Source organism: Mauremys mutica, chromosome 1 (assembly GCF_020497125.1).
Source record: "Mauremys mutica isolate MM-2020 ecotype Southern chromosome 1, ASM2049712v1, whole genome shotgun sequence".
Classification (NCBI taxonomy): Eukaryota; Metazoa; Chordata; order Testudines; family Geoemydidae; genus Mauremys; species Mauremys mutica.
In genome coordinates, this window is record NC_059072.1 from 3,505,695 (window position 1) to 3,526,498 (window position 20,804).

The 20,804-nt window shown below is 56.3% G+C and overlaps 1 protein-coding gene across 5 annotated transcripts in view; it reads right to left on the bottom strand.

Moving 5' to 3' along the window:
- The window catches only part of SBF1 (SET binding factor 1), a 149,254-nt gene that overhangs the window by 14,038 nt on the left and 114,412 nt on the right, over nt 1-20,804 (bottom strand). For 2 of the 5 annotated variants that reach the window (XM_045027402.1, XM_045027385.1), the window contains exons 12-27: nt 16,384-16,512; nt 15,979-16,077; nt 15,014-15,218; nt 13,601-13,713; nt 12,846-12,995; nt 12,430-12,498; nt 11,314-11,472; nt 10,806-11,065; nt 10,378-10,550; nt 10,053-10,126; nt 9,529-9,724; nt 8,754-8,929; nt 3,129-3,304; nt 2,403-2,480; nt 1,016-1,155; nt 291-498 (exon numbers count right to left, since the gene is read on the bottom strand). In XM_045027402.1, coding sequence (XP_044883337.1) covers nt 291-498; nt 1,016-1,155; nt 2,403-2,480; nt 3,129-3,304; nt 8,754-8,929; nt 9,529-9,724; nt 10,053-10,126; nt 10,378-10,550; nt 10,806-11,065; nt 11,314-11,472; nt 12,430-12,498; nt 12,846-12,995; nt 13,601-13,713; nt 15,014-15,218; nt 15,979-16,077; nt 16,384-16,512 — 2,405 coding nt within the window. The remainder of the gene's footprint in view (nt 1-290; nt 499-1,015; nt 1,156-2,402; nt 2,481-3,128; nt 3,305-8,753; nt 8,930-9,528; nt 9,725-10,052; nt 10,127-10,377; nt 10,551-10,805; nt 11,066-11,313; nt 11,473-12,429; nt 12,499-12,845; nt 12,996-13,600; nt 13,714-15,013; nt 15,219-15,978; nt 16,078-16,383; nt 16,513-20,804) is intronic. The other 3 variants (XM_045027419.1, XM_045027410.1, XM_045027395.1) reach the window with 2 other exon arrangements.

The following is a 20,804-nucleotide window of genomic DNA, read 5'->3' on the forward strand; positions in this document are numbered from 1 at the left end:
CCCCCCAGAACCGCCCGTGGCCCATGCGCCAGGTACCTGCCTCCGGCAGATGGCCCCCCACCCTGGGTGCCCCCCATGCTAGATACCCACCTCCGGCGGGTGCCCCCCATGCTAGATACCCGCCTCCAGCAGATGGCCCCCCACCCTGGGTGCCCCCCAAACTGGGTACCCGCCTCCGGCAGATGGCCCCCCACCCTGGGTGCCCCCCATGCTAGATGGCCCCCCACACTGGGTGCCCCCCACGCTAGATACCCGCCTCTGGCAGATGGCCCCCCACACTGGGTACCCACCTCCGGCAGATGGCGTACATGCGGTTCACCGTGGAGATGCGGAAGGGCTCGTTCTTGGAGCGGGTGAGGCTGTTACTCAGCGTGCCCAGCCCCATCCTCTGGTAGTCACGGCAGCAGGCTCGCTCTACTAGGTGGCTCATGGTCATCTTGTCTGAAGGTTTGATGATAGTGGAGGGGGTCAGGGTGCTCCTGTCTATCTCTTCAGACACTGCACAGGCAGAGGGAAGAGGCAGGGTCAGGCCGCTCTGGAGGCCACAGCCCCAGCAGGGGGAGAGGGAGACTGGAACTCTGGGGCCAGGGCACAGTCTGATGCACCCCAGGCCTGGCCTTGCTGCAGCAGCGACAGAAGATGAGGGCGCAGCTGCCCCGCCCTGGGGTGCCAGTGTCACGGGATACCCAGGAACGGGCCAGGCACTGTGGGGACTGAACCCAGGAGCCTCTGGATCGAAAAGCACGAGCCTCTACTGGCTGAGCTAAACACCTGGCCGGGTTCTGAGCTCCCAGGCTGCAGCAGCTCTGTGGCTTGGCACCAGAGGGGGACGGAGCCAGGCTGCGTTCCTGCAAGTGACAGCAGGTGACCAAGCCAAGCCACTGCACAGCAGACCCCAGCTCCTGGGCACTCACAGGCTGAGACCCCACTGCTCACCCACGATGTGTTGCTCCAAGGAGGTCCCCCCCAGGCTTCCCGCGCAGGAGGCAACCTGTTTGCCAGGGAAGCTCCCAACCTGAGATTTCATCCTCGTCATCCTCCTGGAAGTGCTGACTGCTGCGCTGCTCCCAGGTAGGCGGCGTGTACTTCTTGCGGGTCACGTACGGTCGGCCAATGGTCTTCTTGGCATTCTTCATCAGGTTCTTGGAAAGTGTCCTGGAATGAGAGCAGGGGGGCGTGAGGCCAACCTGGTACCAACCCCAGGCCCGACACGCCACGGTGTGGCCACAGGGACCCTGCCCCCAGAGGGGGGCTCCACAGACCTCGCCCAGCCCAGCATGAGAGGGAGAGACCCCAACACTCAGACCATGAGCAAAGCAGAGGCAGGAGCATCCCTTGGTGCCACCCACAGACATACTTGCACTAACCCTGCCACTGAAGGGCAGGGGAAACAACCCTCCCCAGCTCCAGCAGACTGGGGCCCACCAAGACGAGGCTCCCACCCGGGAGGACAGGACGGCCAGGCAGTTACCATGGGCCATGTCAGAGATGGGGGCTAAGAGACCACTCCCCAGACCACAGTAAGATGAAGCGGGGAACCCAGAGGTGCCTGGACCCCTTAGAGTCCAACTGGGTAGGGAATCAGTCAGAGCTGAATGACACCAGCTGACCCCAGCCTCAGGGCCTCGTGGAGATCCTGGAACAGCTCTGACAGGAGCGTCAATGGGGGCAGAGAACTGGCTATCTCAGGTGCTGGTCTGGCCCCGTCACCCTCATAGCTGAACACCGACTAACTCTCTGCTCCCCCCCCGAGGCCGGGCACCACTCTGACCCCCACAGGCCAGATGAGGAGCCGAGGCAGATGTCCAGACTTGCCCAAGCTCACACAGGAGGTCTGGGGTAAAGCAGGGAATTAAACCTGGGTCTCCCATATCCTTTGGGAGGAGGGCACAGGACAGGCTCTGTGGGTCCAAAGAAATGCCAGTGCTACGCCTGCCTAACCCTACTGCAGTGGCCACCAAGTCAGGCTGTGCTGGGGCTCGGAGACAAAGGAACACAACTGGCACCCAGCACAGGGCATGGTGCCGATGGACACACACTTCCAGGATTCACCCTCCAGAGCAGCTGCAAACTGGGGCGGGCACAGTCCCCTTGGGACCATATGGGGAGCTAAACCCTCCAACTAGCCCATTCGGCCGCAATGGGGTTGGGCCCTAATCCAGCCTGTACCATAATGGTGGAGAGAGGCATCAAGTTCGCAGTCCAGCCTGTACCATGATGGCCAAGGTGGGGTTAAACCGGCAGCCCAGTCCGAAGCCTGGGAGAGGGAGCCTGCCACAGGGGAAGTCCCAAAGCCCTTAGCATGCAGAGTGGGTGAAAGGAAGAACCACTGGGAGCAGTGAAGGCTACAGCCTGAGCCAGTGCCACCTTGCAAGCCCCTGTCCAGTGTGAGTGTGTCTTACGTGGATGAATGGCCAAGGTGCCCGAGGGATATGACACCCACTGCCAGGCCCTGGAACATATCGGTCACCTGCTGGGAGCTGGGTCACAAACACACAGGAGAGACGCTTAGACGTCACACAGCACCAAGCCCAACGCAGCAGCAACCAGACCACCAGCAGCTACAGCACTTGCTAGTCCAGAACGCGGGTGGCACCACACAGGGCCTCATCATGCACAGGATCGTCTCATCATCCCACCTGCCACCCTCCTGCAGGGCTGGGATTAGACCAGCAAGGGGATTCCCGACAGGAAGAGCTGCTGCTTCACAGATCTGAGAAGGGGTCCCTGCGCCACCCCCATCCCTTCTGCTCGGGGCTGGACCTGCTGCCTCGGAGAGCCCAGGCCAGGAGTCGAAGCACGTGACTGCAACCAGTTCCTGGCCTCTTATCCCTGGGCTGGGAAAGCTTTGGAGCCAGTGAGCGCAGACCCCAGTCCTGGAGAGGCAAGCTCAGCTACCAAGAATGCCGTTGCTTTGCTCGATAGCAAGCCCTCAGGCTCTGAAGGGAGTCTGCTCAGCGGCTCTCTGCCAGCTGGATTTGGGATGGGGCAGAGGAGACTCCTTGGGGTTTCAAACAGGGACCCAAAGAATGTCCTGTGTCCCACGCTCCCTGGCAGCCCAGTCACACCACAGCATGGGGGGGCCTCGGTCCTCACTCCCCAGCAAGGGGGCAGAGATCCTCCAATACCTGAGTGAGGGGTTTTTCTCCTTGGCCTTGGGCTGCATGGCTTGCTTGGGTGACTGGCCCACGGTGAAGGCGAAGGTGCCACGTACATGCTGGGGATAGCGCAGCTTGTGCAGGTGCTTCCTGAAGACCTCGGCGCTCTCTGAAGCCACCTCCTCGTCAAAGGCGATCCGCAGCAGCTGCGGGGACAGCAGAGTGGGCTCAGCCTGCCGCTGCGGGAGGGCCTTCACCCCACCCACGTCGGGGCCAGGACCCCAAGGGAAGCACATTTAGAGCACAGCCTGGGGCAGAGCCAACAGCAATGTGCCTGGGAGCAGCCCACCAGGGCAGCTCACTCCTTTGCTGCTCACTCCGTCCAGCACCCACAGTGGCTTCACAGACCCTACTGGAGGGTTACTGGGTGTCCCTGTGCTGCCATCCCTGCTCCCAGGGCAGGCTGAGATCTGCTCATGGCCCCAGCTGCCCAGCTCCACACCTAAGCAGCAGTATAGCCAGGTGGACGTTTCAGCCCTAGAATGAAGGCAGGTCCATTTCCTGCAGCACTGAAAGCGCACAACACCCCTGGGAGCTGGGGGACGCACAGTGACCCCATTCTATAGGTCTAATAAGTCAAAGTTGGAGCTCAGGAGATCCCAGGCCCCAGCCCAGTGCTCTGTCCACAGGAACATGCCTCCTCTGTTGGAGCTCAGGAGATCCCAGGCCCCAGCCCAGTGCTCTGTCCACAATAACATGCCTCCTACCCCTTAAGCATAGAAACCGGCCATGTTTTTGCAGTCAGCCACTGCCTGGGGTTCCAGCAGCCCCTCAGGCTGGACGGGAGGGGGAACTGCAGCACAGACGGGTTCCCTGCCTTGCTCTGAGAAAGGAGTTAGAACTGCATCATGGGCTAATCCCCAGTGCCAGGGAAAGAGCTGGTTTCCCATGGGGCAGCCAGGGAGCAGACGTCACTCAATAGCTAGCGCGCCCTCTGGAGCAGGGCTGGCGCGACAGGGCTACTCGTCCGTGGCACTCCGCCCTCACTCCAGAGACACACAGGAGAGGAGAGCTGCATGGACACTGCAAACGTGAGGTGGTCACGTTAGAGTCCCCCCAGGCCTCACGCTTGGGCATTCTGCAGCCGCTCTTCCCCCTCAACCTGACCTCCACCCTGCACCCGCACTTCCAACCCAATAGCCCAGGGCTCCGTGTAGCCAGGCTGGCTCCCGTGTCAACGGCTCTCATGTAATTCAGCAGGAATGGAAGTCTGGGAGAAGGCAAATGGGCTGGGGTGATACCACCATCTGCCCCCCAACACCAACAGGACCACCCTGCTCCACCCCCATCCCTGCCCCGTTGCTTGACTGTCACTCAGAGTTGTAAAACAACTGTGTCTAAGAACTCTACACACATGCGCTCCCCTCCATAATGCACCACAGGGAGACTAACAAATCTGTACAAAAGCAAAACCCACATAGCTGCAGAAACAGCCTGTCTGCCATGCCCTGCCTGACTTTTTCTAATACAATTTGAACCTCCTGGTTTCAAAAATGGTTGTTAGCAAGCTGAATTTTGAAGTTTAGACCCTCCAACTTGCAAATATGGCTGCCAAAGTTCACCAGAAACGTTTGAAATACCAGCACCATCGGCATGAACTTGTCAGCAAAATCAAAGTTGGGCCTAATTCCTTTTCTGTCTATTAAGAACTAAAAAGAAAAGACACATGGTTCTGATACCCATTGCACCCTAATACTGAACTGTTTATAGCATTTAGTCACCTTATATTGTAATGTTAGAGATAAGTTAATCGTTACACAGAAGGTCGTTTTTCCTTTAATATGTGAAATCGTTTGCTTATTATTTGCGTGCTTAGTATTTGTTTTACAGTACGTAATGCTTTGTAGTTAGAGTACAACTGCCACAGAAATCAAGGTGACGGCTTTTTTTTATTTGTTAAATAAAAAAAGAGCTACAATGGTTAGATAAGGCAGCGGTTTACAAGAACATGAGAGTGGCCACACTGCGTCAGACCAATGGTCCATCAGGCCCAGTATCCTGTCTACTGACAGTAGCTAGTGCGAGACACTTCAGAGGGAATGAACAGAACAGGGCAATTATCAAGTGATAATTCCCTATTGCCCAGTCCCAGCTTCTGGCAGTCGGAGGTTTAGGGAAATCCAGAGCATGGGGCATCCCTGACCATCTTGGCTAATCGCCATTGATTCACCTCCACAAGCTTATCTAGTTCTTTTTTGGAACCCAGTTATACTTCTGGCAATGAGTTCCACAGGCTGACTGCGTGTTATGTTTGTTTTAAACCTGCTGCCTATTTATTTCATTGGGTGACCCCTGGCTCTCAAGGGGTAAATAACACTTCCCTGTTCACTGTCTCCACACTAGTCATGATTTTATAGTGAATGGGGCAAACGAAGTTCTTGTCCCACAATGGCCCATTTAGTCTTGATAGTCCTTCTCGATGGGCTGGGGAACCAAGTTCAGAGCAGACTTTTTGACAATTATAAATCAAAACTTACACATAACCTTATAGCATGGGATACAGATATAAGATGTATGCAGCAACTTACAAGCATTTTATAAAGTCAATGCCTATCTTCAACAATATTAACATGCAGGTGAGCTGCTCCGGTTTCAAGCTATGAGCTTGTCAGTGCTCATCTGACACCTACAGTCTTGCCAAGAGCGGACACCTGATTTACCAGTGTCACAACCATGCAAACTATGCAGGATGGGGTGCCATCTGCATCACAGTAATACATCAACTACCAGCTGAAGTGCTCAAGGAGTTCTGGCAAGGGAAAATCATCCAGAGCCAAAACATTTGGAGACTTTGCAGACACATTTGTAAAAACAGTACTTCAGACTGGAGCAGACCTGTGCAGGTACCACGAGGATCTAGTAACAGTGGTGAAGGCAAACACACTCAAGAAGTACAAGGCCCATCCGAAGAGCGGTGAAAGGCAGATACGTGTGTCTTCCAACTGTCTGGATGCATTTCACTAGGCTTCCAGAAGATATGGAGGACTTTGCAGTACTTTCATCTGAGCAACTAACGACACAAGCACCACCTGACAAAATCATCATTCCGGCTGGTGGCTTTCAGACTGAGGCTGAACTATGGTGCTTGACAGCCACAGTCGACACCGTAGAGGAAAATTTACAGAGGGCCTTTAAATCTGTGGTCAAGTTAGTAGGCCTGAAGTATTCGCTGAGCTTGTTTCTGGTGTGTAAGGGGCATGAGAAGGCAAGGTCCCCAAAACAGACAATGGCTTTCTGTGTATCGGGGGCACAAGGAGGCGAAGTGAAAAGTCCCCAGACACAATTAGCCATAGCCAAGCTTGTTAAATATAACTGCAACGGAAGCATTAGAAATGTCATACCACAAAAGAACTAGATTGGGAATAACAACAACAGGAAAAGCCAAGTAAGGGAGATGATCGTCTCTTTTCGCTTTTGACCTGCATTACATTTTGCAATGTATTCCAAATAAGGTAATTAATACAGAAGTATGTGTAATTTGTCTGTGGTTTTAAGCTTTAAAAGGCTTGTGTGTTCCTTGAATCGGGGGGCCGCTACTGTGAGCTGTTACCCCCCCTGCACTTGTAATCAATAAAGGAGCCTCAGGCTGATCTGATCCAAACACAACACATGAATCTATCTTCCACACCACCACCAATCAGATGTGTGGTCGTCAACAAGAAACAGAGAAGAATGATTCTACACTGTGCAGTCAGGGACACTGATATGCTTATTCTTTGGCTGCTCACTATAGCACAAAGACACGTAGGCAGCTTTGGATGAAAGCTGGCCCAAAGGAACCGAAGTACTTTTCTAGCCTTGCCAGTTGTGAGAAGCTACAATATGGACCCACTGCTCTGGAAAAACCACTCCCATTTCATGCCCTGACTCGGATGCTACTACTTTTATTGCTGGACACAGCAAGAAGGTTGCATGGGAAGTTTTTCAGGGACAACATCAGGTTCTAACACACCTTGAACTGGGAGACCTGGACTCTCAGAAGGTGAAAACCACAGAAGAGTTTATTTCCAAGATGTATGGCTTGTCAAAGGCCCACAGCACTGACAAAGCAAGTGCCGGTTTGTTCACACGCTTGTGGCCATCAGAAGCTCTATCCCTAAGAAATGATGCTTTTTATTTCCATATACAGGGAGCTCACTATACACATATACAGGGAGCAGGAGTTTGGAGAAAGGCCCGCTGCCCAAATTTGACATGTCTTCCTCCAAACACACTGGGTCACTCACAGGAGGACAGGTCTGGTGCCACAGCTCATATCACTGCCACTAGTAGCAGCAGGCAATATTGTGTGGCTGCACAACAGCATGCAGCAGGCAGCGATGCAGTGCAGAACAGCACATCTCCTTTGTATAGGAGCATGCACAGGCAGTGAACTGGAACAAGGCTGCATCAGTGAACCTGACACTTACTTGATTATACTGGCCTTACATGCTAAGTTCATGTGTCATAAGTGACCTAATCCTAAATTGATTCAAGATGCCAGGGTATGCCACAGTTCCTCGAAATAGCACAACATTAACATGTGCTTAACTTGTTTGCATTAGACTGTTTAGTCAGGAAAATATTTTCATTTGTTTTAGAAATCATTGTGTGTTGTGTTTCTGATAGTTAAATCAGCTTGTATACTTTTGTTTCAAGGTGCCAATGCTAAAGTTCTAAGATCCATGTGCACAAGCTCTTTCACGTCTGCGTTACATTAAAATATTTCTAGGAACTCGTATAAACAAGATACTGAAATCCAAGAGCTCTATGAAAAGGTGGTGCATATTATTTGGTCACTTCTGTTACAGGAAGAGCCACCTGAAGTAGGTTAATCCTACGTGAAAAGGAAATAAAGATTTACATTTCAGTGATTTCCGTGTGTTACTGTACCCCATGGTAACAGCCATGTTTGGATGCACCACCCTCGAATTCTCCTATGAAGACTTGTTACCAGCTTTTAACAAATGCCTCTTGCAGTTAACATTTCTGAAAACCCGACTGGTCTGTGAGAATCCCTCCCCCCGAGCCCTTGGAGGAAGGGATGCTGTCTTTCAGCCCTGCACAGGTGCAATAAGCAATAGGAAAGGAATCAGCCGGGGGTACACGTTGCAGACACCCCACTCCTTGTTCCATGGCTGCAGCACTGCCTGGAACAGCTCATTGGCTTGGGTCTAAGCTCAGCTCCTATGCCCCTCAGAACGCAGCATTCTGTAGGTCTGAGGGGCACATGGGGCTTGTGGGACATCACACCCTAGCACTACCATTGGTCCAGAACAGGACAGCAAATTCTATCCCCCTTCTCTGCAGTGGAGCCCACAGACCCCAGCAGGCAATGCTCAGCCAGGGGACAGTACACTCTGGGACCAGCAGGCCCTGGCTTGATGGCTGCCTTTGGCCAGTCAGGCATGCAGCAGCCCAAAAGCCACACAAGCCCAGGAGGTCAGTAACCCCTCTACTCCGGGGAAACTGCCTGCAGGACCCATCTCCCAGCTGGGGCACAACACAGCAGTTCGGCGAGGTCGCCCCACAGGACCAGCAGCAGCCGCCGGGAATGCAGCCCAGCTGTCTGTCTGGAGAGTGTCTCCGGCAGGAGTGCTGGGGGGCTCGCCTCACCTGGAATGTGCACGAGCGCAGCTGCAGCACCTCCTGGATGAGCTGATCCACCTGGGCTGGGACGCTGATCTTCTTCTCTTTCTGGATGAGCTGATCCACCTGGGGCTGGACGCTGATCTTCTTCTCTTTGGTCAACGAGGCAATGGGGAAGGACCGGACCACAACCTGCTCCCCCACTAGGGCCACGAGAGAACAGGGGACACGTTAGTCACATGCAGGGTCTCGGCCTGGCTCAGGCCACCGATGGGCTGGGACATGCTGCCCTCAGCTGCTCCTCAGTAGCTCTGGGACTGCGCTCCCTGCTCCAGGGCAGAATCAGCCTATAGCCCAAGGCAGTGGAGGAGTGGGAGCTACATAAGGGAACTGGTGAATAAAACTGGGACCTGCTCAGCAAATGCCTCTCCCCAAGCCCAAGGGCAATCAGCCCCTCCCCTGTAAAAGGTAATTCCATTACAGTACTCTGAGTGAGCGCCCCCTCTGGCCACAGCCCATTCTCTGATCCCCAGCAAGGGAAAAACCACTCACCAGCCCGGACTCCTGCTGGCTCTAAATGGCGCTGGGCTCTGGTTAAGCGAAGGTGAAAAGCCCCCGACAGCAGAATCCTCCCTCCCAAGTCCAGTCGGCAGCAGGGCAGGACCCCAGAAACCCCACCCAGGATGGATTCCCCCTGTCCTGGCAAATTCCCCACCTCCCCCAGCTGATCTGCTAGAGGCCCCCGAGGAGCAGTGCGGGAACCGGCCCACCAGGCCACATGGTGCAGAGGGAGGGTCCTCACCCAGCGGGTCTGTGGGGGTGCCCTTGAAAACGATGCGGTAAGTGGTGAGGAAGATGGCTCCTTCGGCAGGAAGCAGTGGGGGGCCCCCAATATTGCCTCCGGAAGCTTCTTCACGTCCGTCAGGCATGAGGTACACGCGGAGCCCTTCCATGACACACTCCTCGCCCACCAGCAGGCTGGGGCGTAGCAGCTTGGGCTGCAGGGACAGACAGGAGGAGGATTGAAAGCCAGGGGAGACAGGCCAGCCCCCCCCCGCACAGAGCCACGATGGCTGGGGAGTGGGGAGAATTCACAGCTGGGCCCCACAATGGAGCTGCTTCAGCTCTTGCTGGAGACCCACTGGGCCCCCGCCCTGCCAGGGCAGACAAGGTTATTCCCGACTCAGCCCAGCCGCCTCAGAAGGGAGGCCCATGCAGGCAGAGGGACCCCTTTGCACCCCACAGGCTCCCTCAGCCATGGTGCAGGACGTAGGGGGTGCAACCCAGAAGGGAGGGGATGCCCCTGTGCAGCTAGGTAGTACAGACCTTCTGAATAGGAGGGAGCCTCTTGCTCTCCCTGTGCACAGCATCCAGTGTCTCTATGTGCATCTGCACGATGTCTGAAGAGGAAGGGAGACACAGAGTTAACCCCTCGGGGCAGGAGCGTCCCGTCCCGGCTGCAGGCCCCAGACAGGAGACGGAAAACACGGGCCTATTGCAGCCTCCCCACTTCCTCCTGGGGGAGCACAGCCCTCGGTGGCCAGTGCCTGAGCACACCCCTCCCCTGCTCTGGAGGGGACTCACAGCAGCCAAGTGCTGGCTACAAACCCAGAGAGACACCCCCCCCCCCCATACTGGACAAGCTGTTTACCAGGGATCATGATGTGCAGCCCCTTCAGGTGCTCGTTGGTGACGCCGCTCTCCGTGCACACCTTGTCCACGAAGCGGTTGATGAAGCGTACCACGTAGTTGGCCACGTCGGAGCTCTCGGCATCCTCAAACCCACTTTCCGTGTCGTAGCTTTCGGCCACGCTGCCGGCAATGCTAACACAGGGAGACGCGGCTGGGAGTGAGCCTGCCCATGGTGCACACGCAGGCTCTCTCCCACACCCCCGACCGCCTTGCTCTCCCGGGCACCAGGCCGAGACTGAGAAACACCAGCTCCACCCCAGACCTGGACAGCCTGCCTCCTCCAGGACCTGGCAGCACATGCCAGCTTCAGTTCGCCACTCCCCACCCAGACCCTTCAGCGGTAGCTCCCACACCTCCCGAGTGCCAGCGCAGCCCACCAGCCAGTACCTGTTGGTGACAAAGCTGTTGCTGACGCTCTCCACGTCGCCCAGCCCCGAGCTGCGCAGCAGCCGGTTCTTGCTGGTGTCGAGGGGCAGCAGCAGGTAGCTCATGCGGTTGGCGTAGTGGATGGCCTGGCTGAAGACCGTGCTCTCCTCCTTCTGGATCAGCTCCTGCTGCTTCTCTCGGCTCATGGTAGGCCACAGCCTCCGCTGCTCCGACGCAATCTCCAGGGCAGATTTCTCTTCCTGAGGCCCCTCCTTGCCGTCCTAATGGAGCAGGGGGACAGATCAGCCCTTTGCCCGAGCAGGAAACCCGTGTGCCAGCTTCCACCCCACAGTGTCTGCAGCAAAGCACCTGCTCTCCTCAGGGCCTCCTACCCCCATCTCTCCCCAGGAGCCCCACGCCAGGTCACATCCTAGACCCCATGCCTTCAGGCCAATTCTTGCCTCCTCACTAGCTACGAGGAAGGCTGGGCCAGGACGGCCTGGGGCTGGTATTCCTGCCACCCCATCACCTCATCCAAGTGGTTCTCCTCATTGCTCTCCAGGTACAGGGCTCGGATGTGGTTCTGCACGTCGCAGTAGAACATGGCCTCCCAGAACTGGATGTTGGTCCACACGACGTGTTCCTGCACACAGCTGTAGGCAAACTGCGTGATGCCCGGGCTCAGTTTCTGGGGGGCAGAGAGAAGAGAGGGTCTCAGTGCAGATGCCTCCTGTATGCTAGCCCCTCCCCCAGCTAACCCATGCTGTGCTCCAGCTGGGAAAGGCAGTGCCCTTGGCCAGCCAGTGGCACCATATACACTGAGCCCCCTCCCTGCACAAAGTAACACTGCACTGACTGCCCCTTCCGCATGCCCACTTAATGCCACTGCAAACTGCCTCTACTGCTGGGGAGCAAAGACTGAGCTTTGCTCCTGAGAGACTGAGGGAATCAAGGTCAACACTCCCTGGCCTGTGACCCAGCTGCCTGAGCACCCTGCAGCTGGGTGCCACACCTAAGCTGGTCTCAAGCCCAGAGATGAGCAGCGCCTGAGAGAGGCCCAGCCACTGCTGCTGTCTCCCCAACAGGGAGCCCCTGCTGCCACAGAAGGTCTCGCTACACTGCGATGAAAAATCCACGACTCGGGCTTGTGGGGTGGACTTCTGAGTTCTGGGTCCTAGAGCCTGCACTCCAGCACAAGCCAGACGTCTACACAGCAATAAAACAGCCCCTCATCCCAAGCCCTGTGAGCCCAGCTGGCACGGGCCAGCTGCGGGTTTTTGACTGCATTGTAACTATACCCAGAGTGGCCACCCCTGGGCTGGGAGGAGCTAGGCCAGCAGATGCAGAGCTGACATCTCTTCTCACACCACAGCCTTTCAAGGCCACCTTAGTGCAAGGCCTCTCAGACCTGTTGGAGTCAAAAGGGTTTTGGGCCCAACAGGACCGAGGCAGGAGGCAGAGTGGAGCCTCCACGCCTGCCTGAGCTACGGCCCTGTGGGGTGACCCGCACCCCGCCGAGAGACCAGCCCCTGCACTGGCACAGCTCAATGGCGCTCTCTGCAGTCATTCCGTAGTTCCAACCAGGCAGACACAAGGCCCTTCTGCCAGGATCTGCAGCATGCACCAGGCTGCACTGGATACGTACTCGGCAGAAAGCAGTGACTAGTGGCAAAAGTGCTGCTGCAATCCCATGCTCATCCATGGCAGTGCAGTCCTGGGGCGGGGAGAGAGAGAAGAGATTAGCACAGAGCCCTGGAGAAAGGGGCATTCACTGTAAGACCCGCAGAACTACAGACCCCCAACACTGCCCCCAAACCTCATCCCCGCAGCTCTGGAGAGGGGTGAACTGGCATTCACCGCAGGGCCCCCAGAACTGTAGACTTCCACCCACACTCCGCCTCAAGTACCCTCCAGGACAGAGCTGTGCCGGCTTCTCCAGCATCCCGGAGAGGACCCCGTTCACAAGGCATCAGCCCCCCGAAGGAATCCAAGGGTGTGATGGCAGCAGCCCTGGTGAGCCCTCGTCCCGCCGCAGCTCCAGCCAGCCCCTTTGCACGGTACCTGTAAACAGCAGTTCATCACGCGGACAATGAAGTCGAATTGTTGGTGGTCCAGTACGGCTCTGTTCTGCTGCACATGCAGGTTCAACTCCTGAGTCAGGCAGTGTCTGGCTGCTCGGCCCTTCATGGCCCTTAGCACAGCTGGAAGCAGCTGCAGGGGGAAGAGCAGAGGGTAGACCGATGGGACCAAGCTTCCAGTGCAGGCCCTGCTGAGGATTACAGGCTGGAGGGCAGCTGGTAGCAACTGGAGATGGACGTAGGATGTAGAGTGCCCGCTGCAAGGCCTGATGCTTTGGAAACTCACAGACAACCCACCCACTCACCCCGGGGTAGTCAGCACAGCCAGAGGTGACACACTGAGCCGCAATGACCCACACTGCAAACCCACACCCTGGAAAGTAAAGTGCAGCCGCACAGAACACTCACTGGAGCCCAGCCCGTCTTAGCCATCTCCACAGGACAGTCCCAGGTGGGGGCAGAACCAGACAGTGGCCACAGCATCCCAGATTTGGCAGCCCACACTGGTTAAATGCGGCAGTTAGCCAGGCTCTGTGGCACGATGGGCAAGAGGCGTGCTGACGAAGAGCGTGTGAGGCGGTGGGGGCAGCCTAGGCAGATGGAGGACCGGACACAGGCAGGAAGCTCTCCCCTCTAAGCCTCTGTGTGATGGGATGGCAGAGATGTACAGCAGCCAGGGGCTGGGCGTCCTGTCTCTCCGCACACCCGCCCCTTTACCACCAGCTCCCTGGGCCTCACCTTTTTGGCTTCTAGCATCTTGTTCTCGAAGACGTAGGAGATGCAGTTCCTGACCACCTCCAGGCGGCGGGCGCTGTTGGCCAGGGCACTGCCATTGCGCTCCATGATGGCAGCTGGGGAGAAAAAAAAGAAAAAAAAAATAATTGGAGATATACCAATCTCCTAGAACTGGAAGGGACCTTGAGAGGTCATCGAGTCCAGCCCCCTGCCTTCACTAGCAGGACCAAGTACTGATTTTTGCCCCAGATCCCTAGGTGGCCCCCTCAAGGATTGAACTCACAACCCTGGGTTTAGCAGGCCAGTGCTCAAACCACTGAGCTATCCCTCCCCCAGAATAGCCACCAGTCACTACACTGCAGGAGCGGGTGAGGGAGGCTGGCCTGTCCCCCTCTGAGGGAGGCAAGCCGCACTGCCAGCCCATCTCTTTGTCCTGCTCTGGGTTTCTGACTCCCGCGTGGGTCTCCCCTGCTCCCTCTCCAGCAGACAGCATGGCCCAACTGGCTATGGTGGAGATGAGCAGCCTCAGTGGCACAGATCCCCAGGGGACATGGTTCCTGATTCCATGGACTCGGCCTAGCGGTAAAGGGCAAGGGGGATACAGGAAATGGGAACACTGGCTCTCCCGTGCCTTCCGTCCCTGGGGTGCCCAGGACTTCACAGCCAGCAATTCAATAAACCCTGCAGTGCTGGGCAGCAGCCCAATTTCACAGCTAGGCAAACTGAGGCACAAAGAGGTACAGTGGCTTGTCACAGGGCATGACGAGTCAGGGGCCCAGCCGGTCCTGGCTCCCCGCTCCCACTCTAACACACTAAGCACATTGTTTTGGAAGTGAATGGTATTCCGTGGTGGCAGAGCTGAGCAACCACAAGTAGAGACGCAGAGCGAGCTGCTCGCCTCTCCAAGCAATGCTGGCCCTGCAGATCTAGGATCACCCTTTCAGAAGAGTCCACTGACTCTGGGTGCCCAATTCGAGGCACTCTGGGCTGGACTGTCTGAGGGGGCTGCACTGGGAGCTGTGGGAGCATCTCCAGCTGGGCACACAAAGGGAGCAGCCTCTCCCAAATTCAGGCCTAGCTCCCAATCTCGCCTGAAAGGCTCCCTGTGGGCACGAGCAGATCCAGCACATGGTTAACCACCCCCCAGTTCTCGGCTAAGCCTCTGGGCTGACAATGGGGCCACACCCCAACTTCCACCTCAGCTCGAGGCTGCGGGGAATCCCAGCCAAACGTAAGAACCATCTCTCCAGCCTTCCCTCGCTGACAGACCCTGTAGCCTTCTCCGCCCCAGGCTTTGAAATCCAACCAAGCTGCCAGTGGAGCCCATACTGAGCGGTGAGCCTGGCAGTGCTGAGGCAAAGCTCCACCCTCGCGTGGCCCTTTCCCGTGAGGCTGTGCCGCTCCTGGGAGACATACCAATGGGAGGTCCCGATGGCACCATACACTTCTTCTCCGCCTTCACCGCCGGCGGGGCTGTCTGCAGCTTGGCAGTGGCCTGGTCGATGATCCACTGGACTGTCCCCTCGTCCAAGCGGGGAAAAGGCCTCTGGTGTAGGCGCAGGTGGCAGCCATCTGTGGGCTTCTGCACCTTGTGCATTGTCACTGCGGGGTACGGGTTCTCCTATTCCAGCAAGGGGAGCCGGTTACTCTCCAGGACAGACCCTGGGGAACTGTACCCGGCACCAAGGCCCAGCCCTTCCCACAGGTTACAAACCAGGAGCCCTCCAGCACCAGGCGCAGACTGCCTGGCTCAGGCCCAGCTGCACTATGCTCTCCGGAGCCACCCACGCAATGGGGCCGGGAGAGCCTGGACGTGCTGGGCAGGTAGGGAACTCAGCCCTCTGCAGCAGGGCAGTGCCCTCGCAAGTCCAGCGGTGACCCTAGGCCAGAGAGGGCAGTGCTGTCGTGCTCCAGAGGCCGGCTCAGCAGGGCGCCCTCAGTCTGAAGGGGTGGCTGGCCAGACCCTCCAGACCAGTTGGGACACATGGGGGAGGAATTACTCTGAATACCCCCCAACCCGACCCATGCATGCAGGGTCCCTCCAAACCAGAGAGAACCAGGCAGGCAATGGGTTGACAATTCAAACCACCTGGGCCAGCTCCAAGAACGGTCACCGATCTCCCCCTGGGCCACCTCTAGCTGTGGCCAGCAGACGAGGGTTGAGGCACAGGGCTGGAACGTACCCCCAAGGAGAAGAGGCTCCAGCACTGGGCATGCAGCACCAGAGGTGAAGGAAGAATGGCACCTCCTTCAGTGGGGGCCCCTGACCCTACTCAGAGGGAGGCTTTGCCCCCGTGCCAGGCTCCCACCTCCACCTTATTCCCACCCCCAGACGCCCCACTGTGCCCTGCCCACCCCACAGCCCAGCCCTCGGCACTTACATTTTTATAGAGCTGCTCTGCCAGCTCCTTGATGTGCCGCAGTATTTTCTGCTTGCTCCCCTCCTCGGCACGCATCCGCTTCACTTCATAGGCGACCAGCTGAGGGTGGAGGAGAGGCATGAGGGGCAGCCTCCTGTGTGGGAGCACGGGTGCCGTGTTGGCTATGCTCCTTCGTGCCAGGGCTGCCCCAGCTGCTCCCGGCCCATGCAGAGCGCTGCAGCCAGCAGGCCGAGGGTTCTCCCCTGACATCTTTGGCTCACACCTCAGTCCCTCGGAGGGGAAAACAAGAGCTCAGACATGCTCTGCAGCCCCTGGTTATTTACTGAGGGCTGTCGGTGCCAGAGAGGGAGACGTGCAGGGCTGCCAGCCAGGGAAGGACGGAGTTGCCCCCGAATCACCTCTTACCTCATCAAACAGGTCAATTGCTCGGTATGGGGCGCCCCTCTCGGTCACGAAGCCAGCGAACGCCATGCCCTCCAGGACCTTGGTGAGGAAGTCATCCTCCACCAGCCCCCTCTGACCGAGGAAGGCTGCCTACAACAAGGAACAGGAGGCAGCCATTAGCGGACCGAGTCTCAGAGCCAGCCAGACGCGGCACCACGCTATCACCATAACGGATCACGGGCTCTCAGGCCACGAGGTGGAAAAGCGCGGGAGCCAATGGTGGCAGCCCGCAACCTTCCAGACAGCAGCCCCATGCCGGGGGAACTAGCAGGATGTGTGCACAGCCATGAGCCTTCCTTTCCCCAAGCCTGCTTGTGATGCGGTGTCTAGTTCAGACCCAGACCCAGGGCTTCATTTGCCCTTAACGGACCAGATGGTGCTCTATAAATGGCCCCCTGAACACTTCCCCCTCTTCACGGCCCTGCGGAGTGGGTCAGAATTACCGTATTGTTCCGAGTATAGGCCGCTCCTGATTATAAGCCGCACCCTTAAAGTTTGGTGCTATTTTAAAAAAATTAAATTTTTAACTTTTTTTAACTTAAAGAAAATCCCAGCCGCGGCGGGGAATCAGAGGGCTCCGGGCTGCCCGCCGGGGCGGGGAGCCCAGAGCTCTTTCAATCCCAGCCGCGGCGGGGAATCAGAGGGCTCCGGGCTGCCCGCCGGGGCGGGGAGCCCAGAGCCCTTTAAATCCCAGCCGCGGCGGGGAATCAGAGCGCTCTAGGCTGCCCGCTGCGGCGGGGAGCCCAGAGCTCTTTAAATCCCAGCCGCGGCGGGGAATCAGAGCGCTCTGGGCTGCCCGCAGCGGCGGGGAGCCCAGAGCCCTTTCAATCCCAGCCGCGGCCGGGACTCAGAGGGCTCTAGGCTGCCCGCTGCGGCGGGGAGCCCAGAGCTCTTTAAATCCCAGCCGCGGCGGGCAGCCCAGAGCGCTCTGATTCCCCGCCGCGGCTGGGATTTAAAGTATTTTTATTGGGTTTTTTTTGACAAGATCCCGCTTATAGGCCGCACCCCTAGTTTAAAGACTTAAATTAGGGGAAAAAAGTGCGGCCTATACTCGGGACAATACGGGATTCATTTACAGACAGGGAAGCCCAGGGAGAGAGATGTATGGATTAGAACCTGGGGTCACAGCAGCGCATGGCAGAGCCAGAGCTCAGGAGTTCCTGGTCCCAAGGCCCCTACTCCGAATGCTGCACTCCTCAACCCAACAGCTCTCCACGGCCTTTACAGCCATCCACGTACAGGCACCAGTTCAAATCCGGCTGCCTTGGTGATGGAACACAGGACAGCAGTGTGGTTTGAGACTGGAGCAATGCTGTATCTGATGTACTCCAGAGGGAGCGCAGGGGACAGAATGGAATACACCCAGGATACCAAGGCTGGAGTGGTCAGTTTCACATCTCATGCAGTAGACAGCCTCCCCAACAGCACAGCACCACTCCCCCGCCGATCCCTCCCTTTACGTTGCACGGAGGAGCACACTGACTCAGGGCTTGTCCAGCCAGGGAGGTTTTTGTGGAATAACTAATCTGAATAAGTGTGTCCACAGAGCCGGCTGTATCCGAATTCCTTCGGAATCAGTGCAGTCACATGGCACTGCATTTTTTGTTTTGCTTTTTAAACAAGCATACAACATTCTGGGCAGGTGTCTCATGGTGCATTGCGCAGCTGCTTAGTCTGGAATTTTTTTGCAGGCCATTGTGAAGCCACTGGAATTCTGGAACTTGGGAGCAAAGGGGCAAATTCCCATGGTTCCTCTTTTGGCATCCCACGATTCATCTGTCCCTTTTGAGCCAGCGCCGTTTTCAAACTGTTGTCAGCTGGCATGGAGGGAATACTGCTGCCTGCAGCCATCCTGACAGCCGTTAATACACATAAGTCGTCCCACTTGCATTTGCAGTCACGCAGCTGGATGACTTTAGGAGTCACCACCATGCCGCTGAGCCAATCTCGGGAGAGGAGTGGTGGAGGATGAAATCAAACAGCTGCTTGTGGATGACCATTTCCTGGACCAGCTTCTCTCAGGGTGTCGTTTCTGGGCTCGGGAAACGAGCCCCGACAGCTGGGAAAGGGCAGCAATGTGGAGTGGCAGCAGGATTTCAGGACGAGAAAGGCCACTTTCCTAGAGATCTGTGCAGAGCTCACCCTGGAGCCACAGCACGCCGACCTGGAGAAGCATGTGACCATTTGCTCACCGCCTCCAGCTTCCTGTCTGTAGCTGAGCAGCTGGGTGCTGGCAGACCAACTGCTAGGGCGGTTGTCAGGGATGGATGCATTGCGAGAGAGAGCACTGATGCCCAGGATCAAGCACACAGGAAGTTACTAGTGGATTTGCACTGTTGGGGTTCCCCAATTGTATTGGGGCCACCGGCAGGACCCATGTGCCTGTTCTTTGCCCCCCACATCAGACCTCAGAGTTCATCAATAGAAAGGGGTATTTCTCCACGGCTGTTCACTGGGGGAGGTTCACCAGTATTAATACACGGGGGGCGAGTCTGGAAAGGTCTGTGGTGCCAGGATCCTTTCTTCAATGACAAAGGGTACCTTTGCTCCCAGGACCACTATGGACATTAATGGTGCTATGATTTCCAACATCATCCTGGGAGACTCAGCTGCAGAGGGACAACGGAGCATGTGTTTGGAAGGCTAAGGGCAGTGCAGGAGCCTGGTGATGAGGCTGCAGACTGATGAGCAATATCTACCTTCTGTGAGAGCTGCTTGCTGTATTTTGCCACCATCTGAGAGGGTAAGAGAAAGCACCTCACTGATGGGTGGGAGGCAAAGGGGCAGAGACCTCTGGAAAGTTACAGCCTGAGAGGCTGCTTCTGCAAACCAGCAAATCATCAGTGCCACGGGGGCAGGTTGCCCAGTGTGCCTCCTTCAAGGCTAGCTCAGATGTTGAAATGCACCGGGCACAGATTGCGATAGTCACTGGCAGGATTGTATGAAATGGACTTTTCCATGCTGTGTACAATGATTTATGAAAGGGCATTTTATTGTGTTGATGGCCTGCGTGTAATTCTAAACCACAGAACCTTAGCCAGAAATAACCTTTATCGAACATCAAACAGGGCAAATAAAACACTTTACTGTGCCCATGTGAAACCAGTGGAATGTAAATCACAACAAACAATGCAGCTTTATGGACCATAACAGTGCCAAAGTAGCTGACGGTCCCAGACATGCACAGGTGCAGGGCTTCTGCCTGTTGTTCTCGCCTGGGGGTGTAGAATGGCGAGGGGAGAAACTATCACTTGTAGTTGCAGGAGTGAAGTTGGGTCCCAGGAGCCACTGTTCTCTGTGTGTTGGAATATGGAGGCAATTGCCTGTAGCCGGAGCTTGGAGAAGGGTACCGCTACTCAGCACGCCGGGCTCTCCACAGCTGACAGGAAACAGGTGGGACCATAGTACCAAAATGTTCTCCAGCACGACTGTCTGATTGTGCATCAACTCCAGCAGCTGCCTCTGCACGTGCCTATCTTTCTCAGTGTCGTCCCTTGCCAAGTCTCTCTCCTCTCTCCACAAGGAGGCCTTCCTCCATCTTGTGTTCTTAACCCTCTTCTGGGATGCAGACAAAGTCCCCAGACGTTTCCTCTCTCGTCTTCCTTTTCTTGACCCAGAGATTTGCCACGTGTTCTGAAATTGATAATGTCCTGTTCGACGGGAGGCAGCGGGTGCCAGAGCTGCAGGAGCTGTGAAACAAGTAGTAGTTGTCCTAATTCCAGTCTCCCGAGCAACGATATATGATGCTTTCCTCAATTTTGGATACCACTCCTGGAGCCCTGCAACCTGACCTGGACCCAACTGCAAGAGTCTGGACAGGTCTATAAAACAACCCAACCCTCTCGGTCAGGTCTGACCGGCTCTGATCCTCTCACTCCGTAGTGCGCACAGCACAGTAAGGCAGTGGCAGTCGGCTGGAGCGGGGAAAACAGCTGCGGCAACACTGATAGATAGATCATGGGCATAGGAATCCCTTACCAGGCTGAGCCCCAAGGATGAGGCAGCAGCAGCTGTGGCACAGGTGTGAGGGAGGAAGTGTCAGGTTTGAACTGGGTCGGTTTTGAAAATGACTTTCTTGGGTTGGGTCCGGGTCCAGGTTGGACTTTAAAATGAGGCCGAAGCAGATCTCTATATCATTCCTGTAGGACCTCTCCAGTCTGGGGTGAGCTTGGAGATGGTTAGGCAGTTTTCAGTGAGGCTGATGACTGTGGGTATGAATAGTTCAGAAAAATAGCAGCTGTAGAGCTTAAATCTGGTGCAGATGCCATTTTGAGCACAGTGGTGGGAAAGGAGGGATGAAATTTGTTAAACTCCCTTATACAATTATGTTGTAATATATATAAAATATGTTGTGATATATCTTGACTTCAGCAAAGCTTTTG